This window comes from Osmia bicornis, chromosome 2 (genome assembly GCF_907164935.1).
Source record: "Osmia bicornis bicornis chromosome 2, iOsmBic2.1, whole genome shotgun sequence".
Lineage (NCBI taxonomy): Eukaryota > Metazoa > Arthropoda > Insecta > Hymenoptera > Megachilidae > Osmia > Osmia bicornis.
This window is the reverse complement of record NC_060217.1, coordinates 2,348,750-2,356,918: the sequence shown is the minus strand read 5'-3', so window position 1 is coordinate 2,356,918 and position 8,169 is coordinate 2,348,750. Positions and strand designations below refer to the sequence as shown.

The window sequence follows — 8,169 nt, the reverse complement described above, 5'->3', positions numbered from 1 at the left end:
ATTCCAATATTTCATATAAAAAAGCAGTTTGTTTGTTTCCATTATTTGATGTAGATCTATGTATGCAATAATAAATGCTAATGTCATTTAACGAAGTTTTACATTTCGTAAAACATATTACTCGTTCAGTACTCTAAAAATCTAGCACGGAAGCTATTGAAAACGTTCTAAACTTAGAACAACCATGTAGGTATCAGACTACAATGTTTACAGGCATCACCAGAGAAATTCTTCTGTACCAAGACTGAAAATACGTTCAGTATATTAAAAAGTTGAGTTCGTTTGAAGAATTGAAAATATACCATAATTGCATTGCACGTAAAAAATTCAATGAACTTATAAATAAAATTCTGAATGTATTCTACATTTTTCCTTCAAATATTGACGTAACTAGGAATTTTTTCTGGGGTGGGCCAAGTCCTATAAAAATTTTTACATTTTGTAATTCTGAAATTTCATTTTGAAATTCTAGAATTCTGGAATTGTAGAATCTGGAAGTTTCAAAATGATAAGCACCCTCGCTCTTACCTAGTTACGCCAATACCCTCAAACGAATGTTATTATTTTAGCCACATTCTCCTTTATATAAATTCCAATTCATAAGGTGAGTACTTTAATAAATCTCAATGAAACATAAAGTAACTCAGGAATCAATGAAAATTAACGTTTATATGATACTACAAGTTGTTCTTCCTTTTTAATAGCTCGGATAAGAGTTAAGCTGAGGGCGGCTATTACTACCTGAAAAATTAAATACATCATTAAATTTTGCAGAAGATGTTCTAATATAGAATAGTCGATATATGAAAAGTATTTGAGGTCTTACATGCAACAGACACAAAGTCAATGACAAACCGGCCACCCAACCCGATCTGGCTTCCAAAAACCATGAAATCTCTTCGACGCATCCATGAAAATAGGCATTTCCAGTAACAGAATTTCTACATTCAGTAGGTAATGGTTTTCTCAGGGTCAAGTAATCCATGGGTCCATCGGCACCACAGCAACCGATCTATTTTAAAATCTCTTCGTTAACTTTATCTCTGGACTACTTCAGTACGTAACAGAGGCGTTATATAAAAAAAATTCTGATTACTCTTATCATAGTGCATATTATGGAGAATCACTTCCAAAGAATTAAATTCAATATTAATTGCTCCAAATTAAAGAAGTTTAACTTAAGTTTACATGTATAATTATAATACCATTGCCAGAGCCGGATTAAGGAGAGATCTAAGGAGGGCTGCAGCCCCAGGTTTGATCCTTTAGTAAACCCCCTTCTAAGTCTTCCATTTATTATGTCAAAAAGTATTTAATTAAATTTTCTTACTCTTGCCCTTATTATTTAATTTTATTCAGAATAAATTTCAATTTTTGAACCAAAGGAAGCCTTCAAAAGTTTGATAGCCATGGGCTCCAGAAATCTTAATCCGGTCTTGATTATTGCAACAAATGCATCATCTTACACTTTCTTGAATCAATTGCAAAATATATGTCGCCCTTCCATCGTGGGATCTACTGATGAGATCAGTCATAGATCGTCGTATGAGCGGCTGAATTTTGCTATCGTAGGTGGAATAATCGAGAAGAATTGCCGTTCCTACGAGGCCGAGGACGTAAGAAGCTAATTGCAGGCCTACATACTGAAAGAATCAACCCAATTAAGATTTACAACCGGTTAGTCTGTTTGCAATTAAAAAGTTCATACAACAAGTTTTGTATAAATAAATACGAAAAATGAATTGTTGCATGTTGGAATAATTTAGATAAATAATCCTTAAGACAATTTGACAGTTACTTTCTAAAATGATAATTATGATAATTGAACAATTATATCTTACGACATAGAGACCAAGGATGTGCTCCATCAGAGCAACGGCGCAACCGAGCAGTGTAATAATTATAATAAATATCGAGGCTGCAAGTAAAATGTAACCTCCGATATAAAATTCATACATATTAAGGAAATCGACCCATTCCTCAAAACTTGGATCCAGCCTCAGCCACATGCATAAGCCGAATAATGCACTGCCCAGTAACTAAAAGACAAATAGAAAATTTCAAAAGATGTTTCAAATCCAAAATTGAACTATTTTCAAATTTTTTAAAAATAACATTTTTTATTTCAACAATCTGATACGGTGTTATTTAAAGTTTTATTTTCTTTCCATCTATCTTCAATTATTTCATTAAATTCTTAGTACTGGTCATTGATTATTATTGTGATATCATTATATTTTATTTATTAAATTTTGATTGTGAAACAATCAAAACCATCAAAATAATGAATCTCAGATTTCTTCTTTTTAATTACAGAAATTATCATCATTTTGTCGAATTTTATGCTATCTTGACTTGACTCATTTATTTTTTTAATTTATTTTTAATTTAAAAATAGGTATATATTCGACATTAATTGTTCCAGTATTAACATTGATTAGAGTTCTACATTGAAAAGCAATTGATGAAGGCATACTATCAGAACGAGTAAAACTACGTACGAGAACGTAAAAAAATGCGATAGTGCGTGTAATTTATCGAACGCTTTAATTCTTAATTTTTAGTTTTCAACTCCTCGATTCGTTTAAGTCACGTACTCGTCACACAGATAAAAGCAGATATGATTAGTACGCAATGTGAACTGACTCACATTGATTCGAGCGTAACGAGGATGTTATGTTGCAATAAGAAACATTTCAATCTAAATTGCCTGTACAAACACATTTGGATTTTGCTCCATTAACAACCACAAAAGAACGAGTTACTCTTTACAGAAGCAATTGCAATAAAAACAAAAAGAAATTTCTTAAAAATATCAATTTTCTACGTAATTTAGGAAATCCGTGTTACGGCCCACTAATTCATCAAAATAATAAAATCAAATATTAAAAACAAAAATTATAGAAAGTAGATTGTAATATATTTATTAAATCCAAATATGCTTAATTCCTTTATTGTATCATTGATTATAACATAACATTATATCATCAATTGAACGTAATTATGGTTGTTCCTATTTTGTTCTGCTTACCCATATGATGGCATTCAAACAGAAGATGGTAAATTTTATACACTGAATTCGTTGCTCTAATTTCGGTCCGTTTTTACCAGCCATCGTTCAACGATTGATTTCGTATCCACTCTATGTATACCTTAGATAATATTATAAACACAATTAAACTTTCGTTTTTATTCTGCAAGATCAATTAATAAAAACGGTGACACCGTGACTACGGACGTATACAACAGTGGATACCTGAATCTTCCACCCAACATTCTCTTTATCACCGACAAATATAAGATAACTGGATAAGCACGTCCTAGATAAAAGAGTCAGTGCAAATGACTCATTCATTTTACAGAAAATCATGATTAAAGGCAAAACTCATAGAAGAAAATCATTTCCCATGGTTTTATTTCCATTCACATATTATTCATATCGTGTAATCAAATAATGATAAGTAGACAACTGATGTTCATTTAAATAACATTTTTTCATTAATACTTCGATTGTTGCACATTTTACGGAATGTCTACCCAATCTTTTAAATTCTTTTTTACTCCTAACAAATGATTACTAATTGTATTGCATTTGACTGCATGTAATTTTCATTGTTAATAATAATATTCGTCATTAACAATTAGTTATTATAAATTTAATAAAAACAAATCTGTCGACAGTACTTATAAGTAAACCATTTGTTTCCAATCAACGAAATTTTAAGCTTCAACTTGGTAATGCCCCACAGAAAATTTAGTCTAAAATTAGAACTAAGGTTCCGATTACATATACAGGGTATCCCACGCATCTGGACCAAGCTATAACTCTAAAACAGTGGAAGATAGAAAAAGTTTTATTAGGCAAAATTAAATGTCTCATGGAGCATCACGTGATCTATATCGGTTCCGGAAGTGGAGGCGCTTCAAAGAATTTAAAAATATGTACTTTTGTTCTTTTGATATCATCTAATTCCTCTTAATGAAATTATTTTCTACCTTCCATCGTTTTAAAATTATAGCTTCATGAGAGACACTGTGTATACACACCGCGAGTACATTGACTTTTCCAACTACACAGATGACAGTAAATGAACTGAATTAATTATTTAACCACACGTTGAGTGCTTAACTTCTATAAAGTAATAAACACACGCATTTCTTTGTTGACTAAAATTACTTTATTAACATAAATCATAATGTCTTTTATGTTATATTACGAATATCATTACATTTAAAATTGACTAAATAAAAGCTTTTAATAATAATGCTTAGTTATTCAATTTACTTTGATTAACTCAACTATCTTATATATAAGATCATTCGCAAAGAAAGAAAAGTAACTCTGTTTTGATCCATTGAATTATTCTATCACTATGTACGATTTTTGTTAAATAATAAAGAATTTTATTGTTTGTATCGAAGTTTTGATGCGTTATCATCTGTATACAAATATCTTGTCGATAATCACGTGGGCCAGTCATACATAATTATATGCCATTTGATTTGATACTGTTCAACCATCCAACATCCTACGAGCGTAATTCGGTCACAATGTTTGCGATATGGAGCAAAAAGCAGTTCAGCATCAGCATCAGAAATGGTTTCTGAAACGAAGATGTAGTTGGGAAGTGGGGATGCAGCGTCAAGTAAGACATTAAAGCTTATGCTGATGTGGAAGTTCCGAGTAAGCTGAATAGGAGCCGTTGAAGTTTTATTCGTTATTATTAGAATTCGTTTCCTAGGAATCAAGATTTTAGTAATTTTACTCACGTATCGATTTTCGATACAATTTACTAGTCTTGCGTTTAAGTGAGTTATGCAAGAATTCATGCTTCTCCAAATTTTAATCGGTTTTTCTGTCTTGGCGACGGCAATCTCGAAGCCGGAAAACGAACACAAGACGCGAGTTGTTAATAAGGTTTGTCTGTCATTTTTAACAATTCGAAACTTTTCAAAAATCACTATACTGAAAAATATTCATATTCAAGTTTTATATAAATAACTCGTTCATTAATAACAATACAGTTCTTCTATACATAACCTTGTATAAAATAAGATATATTTTATATTATAAAATTTTTGTAAGTAAGCTTTGTTTTAGGAGCCAAGCGAAGAGGAACATTATGTTGATTCTCAACATAATCCAGCATATGATCATGAAGCTTTCCTTGGTGAAGAAGCAAAGACTTTTGATCAACTTACCCCTGAGGAAAGTACACGGAGATTAGGAATAATAGTTGATAAAATAGACAAGGATAAAGATGGTTATGTTACTGGTGAAGAGCTTAAAGACTGGATACTTTACACACAGCGACGTTATATACGTGACAATGTTGAACGCCAATGGAAATCACATAATCCTGAAGGAAAAGAGAAACTTCCATGGGCAGAGTATTTAGCAATGGTTTATGGAGATATGGATGAACAGGAAGCAGAGAATCATGAGAAATCTAAAGAAAATACTTTTTCATATGTAGCTATGCTCAAGAAAGATCGTAGGCGTTGGTCAACTGCAGATTTAGATGGTGATGATGCTCTTACAAAAGAAGAATTTGCTGCCTTCCTCCATGCAGAAGAAGCAGATCATATGAAAGATGTTGTAGTATTAGAAACTATGGAAGACATTGATAAAGATGGAGATGGCAAAATATCTCTTTCCGAATACATTGGTATATATTTTATGTATTGCTGTATTTAATTTATGTCAACATATCAACTAAAATATTTTATTAGGAAAATTTATAATTATATTCCTTGTAAAAGATTACAAATATTCTTGTATTATAGGTGACATGTTTGAAGGTCCAGAAGGAGAAGAAGAACCTGAATGGGTAAAAAATGAAAAAGAACAGTTTTCTATGTATCGAGACAAGGATGGTGATGGCTTTTTAAACTTTGAAGAAGTAAATAATGTTATATAATATGCTGTAACAGCATATTAAAATAACCAACTTAAACAAATTGTTTATTTTTAGGTCAAAACTTGGATTATTCCAGCTGACTTTGATCATGCAGAAGCTGAATCTCGACATTTAATATTTGAAGCAGACACGGACGCAGATCAAAAGCTTACAAAAGATGAAATATTAGAAAAATATGATATTTTCGTTGGTTCTCAAGCAACTGATTTTGGAGATGCATTAACTAGGCATGATGAATTTTAATAAAATTTCGTTATATATGATTCTTAAATAATTCCTTTATAAACGAACAAAAAGTACACTTAAAGTATCAGCAACAGAATGTCTAAAGCATTTAAAAAAGATATTTATCTTTATCAGTAGACTAAGAATCTTTTTATAATGGCTGATTTTTACTTACCTCATTATCTTTAGAAATATTATACCTTTAAAAAATGTAAATATATATAAACTTTGTAATAAATCACAAACATTTTAAACTCTGATCTCATTAATGAAACACAACTTTTTTATGCGCTGTACATGTAGCACTAACCATAGGTGTTTCTTTTTCATATAGAGATAAATACAAGTGTACTTTATAGATTACAATTTACTGTAGTGCTATGCTTTAGGTGCAGTACCAGATAAGTGATAGATCACCGTGATGACAGTTAGTTTTATCAGATAAGCTATACTTCTAGAGTGAGGTGATTGGGACCAAGTATTGAAGATTTCAAAATGTTTAACATTATTCTATGTGCGACCTTAATTATTTGTGCAGAATCTTTATCATTAGGTGATTATATTTTAAGTTTTCAGAATTTGAGATGATGATACTAACATCATATTTATTATATACTTTACAGCTGAAACAGATACGCCAAAATGCTTTCAATATACTTGGATAGCACCTGCATTTAATATTAAACCAGATAATTTTAATTGTACAAAGCTTACAGATTTTCCTTGTATTGAGCCTCCAATTATAACAGGTAAAACTGTCTAAATTTATACAATATAGTAATATTAATCTTTGCAAAATTATTCTTGTTTATACATAAGTTAAAACGTAATAATGTTAAAAAAGTAACAAATACTTAACATTTGTTTAAAATTTATCATTTTTACAATGAATGTTCCATTATTGATAACAAGTAAATGAATTAAAAAGTAATAAAATATTCCACAAACTTTAGATAAACCACCAGATCCGTATGAAATGGCGAATGATCAAACAATGTTATGTACTCTTACATCTTCAAATGTGTGTGTAAAATATACCTATAGGTACAACGGGGGTAGTAAGTATATTATAGTTTAAATATGAAATATCAAAATACACAAAACATATCTAAAAACATTAAACATTTTTACAGTTGCTAGAACATCAGCATTCTGTGGCAAAGTAATCGAAGATGATCTGCTACCTGTAACATCAGGATGTTATCAACAACGGGTTAGTAACTTTTTTAAACAATATATTAAAAAATGTTATATCTTTATACAACTTTTATGTATTCTGTATATTTTTCATATTGTGTATCAATTTTTCAAAAACATGAGAAGCTTATTAATTATAATTATTATTTAAGTTTGCATTCATTATATAATTTTATATGTAATTAAATTTGATTTACTATAAATTAAATTTGAATTATTGTTATACAGGTAAACAGTCATGATCGTGAAGTATGTGCTTGCCAAACTAGAAGAGGAGAAAACCCTTGCAACATGTCAGTACAAACGGAATATTCTATTCTCTTAATCATTACAGTGTTAATATTTACATTTATGAAGTTTACTTCTTAATGTTGTTATATATATAAAATATACATATATATGACTTAAGTTGTTATCATAATTTAAATATATGATTTATGCTAACTATACACAATGTAAAACATGTATATTTATATTGTATTGGTTTTACTGTTTTTGCTAAGTGTTAATAATAAATAAAATTTTAAATACACGCATTAACAACAGAACTTGATATATGTTATGCCTTTTTTGTGTAGGAAAAATAAGCTAAAAGTGAAAACTAAATACAAAATTTATCTACAAAATGATATTATAATGTTTGTTCGTTCTTTAAATAAAGTTATGCAAAACAATTAATTTATTTCAACAATTGAATTTCAGATATCTGATAAACTAGTGATAACAGGAATCACAGCCGACGTGCAGGAATACGATCCTAGTAAAAAATGGTAAAAAACTGTATCGTTACGTTTTGAGAAAAATAATCATATTTAATTGTTTCAGT

The 8,169-nt window shown here is 29.8% G+C and overlaps 3 protein-coding genes across 4 annotated transcripts; 2 read left to right on the top strand and 1 right to left on the bottom strand.

Moving 5' to 3' along the window:
* Positions 1-590: 590 nt before the first annotated feature.
* Positions 591-6,435, bottom strand: LOC114874067 (tetraspanin-2A). Of its 2 annotated transcripts, none has more exons than XM_029182990.2 (6): positions 6,322-6,435; positions 3,032-3,152; positions 1,842-2,039; positions 1,467-1,643; positions 827-1,012; positions 591-741 (listed from the first exon to the last, which is right to left on the bottom strand). In XM_029182990.2, exons 2-6 carry the CDS (start codon positions 3,113-3,115, stop codon positions 661-663), a joined length of 726 nt encoding a protein of 241 aa, XP_029038823.1. In that variant the 5' UTR covers positions 3,116-3,152; positions 6,322-6,435; the 3' UTR covers positions 591-660. The 2 variants fall into 2 exon arrangements, with proteins under 2 accessions (XP_029038823.1, XP_046146121.1); XM_046290165.1 differs by lacking the exon at positions 6,322-6,435 and adding an exon at positions 3,257-3,320.
* LOC114874066 (calumenin-B) lies at positions 4,359-6,400 on the top strand. The gene is made up of 4 exons (XM_029182989.2): positions 4,359-4,918; positions 5,102-5,669; positions 5,788-5,903; positions 5,976-6,400. Exons 1-4 carry the CDS (start codon positions 4,817-4,819, stop codon positions 6,162-6,164), a joined length of 975 nt encoding a protein of 324 aa, XP_029038822.1. The 5' UTR covers positions 4,359-4,816; the 3' UTR covers positions 6,165-6,400.
* A 109-nt stretch (positions 6,436-6,544) lies between the features above and the next one.
* Positions 6,545-7,875, top strand: LOC114874068. Its single transcript, XM_029182991.2, has 5 exons — positions 6,545-6,699; positions 6,770-6,895; positions 7,100-7,204; positions 7,280-7,359; positions 7,572-7,875. The coding sequence occupies exons 1-5, from the start codon at positions 6,642-6,644 to the stop codon at positions 7,710-7,712; spliced, it is 510 nt and encodes a 169-aa protein (XP_029038824.1). The 5' UTR covers positions 6,545-6,641; the 3' UTR covers positions 7,713-7,875.
* The last annotated feature ends 294 nt before the right edge of the window (positions 7,876-8,169 follow it).

Excerpts from the sequence above, each read along its gene's own strand:
- LOC114874068 (XM_029182991.2), top strand. The coding sequence starts at position 6,642 with ATGTTTAACATTATTCTATGTGCGACCTTAATTATTTGTGCAGAATCT. Across the intron at positions 6,700-6,769 it reads TGCAGAATCTTTATCATTAG|CTGAAACAGATACGCCAAAA; the intron begins GTGATTATATTT and ends TATACTTTACAG. Across the intron at positions 7,205-7,279 it reads CTATAGGTACAACGGGGGTA|TTGCTAGAACATCAGCATTC; the intron begins GTAAGTATATTA and ends ACATTTTTACAG.
- LOC114874067 (XM_029182990.2), bottom strand. The coding sequence starts at position 3,115 with ATGGCTGGTAAAAACGGACCGAAATTAGAGCAACGAATTCAGTGTATA. Across the intron at positions 1,644-1,841 it reads ACATCCTTGGTCTCTATGTC|TATGTAGGCCTGCAATTAGC; the intron begins GTAAGATATAAT and ends TGATTCTTTCAG. Across the intron at positions 742-826 it reads TGACTTTGTGTCTGTTGCAT|GTAGTAATAGCCGCCCTCAG; the intron begins GTAAGACCTCAA and ends TTAATTTTTCAG.
- LOC114874066 (XM_029182989.2), top strand. The coding sequence starts at position 4,817 with ATGCAAGAATTCATGCTTCTCCAAATTTTAATCGGTTTTTCTGTCTTG. Across the intron at positions 5,670-5,787 it reads ATCTCTTTCCGAATACATTG|GTGACATGTTTGAAGGTCCA; the intron begins GTATATATTTTA and ends CTTGTATTATAG. Across the intron at positions 5,904-5,975 it reads GCTTTTTAAACTTTGAAGAA|GTCAAAACTTGGATTATTCC; the intron begins GTAAATAATGTT and ends GTTTATTTTTAG.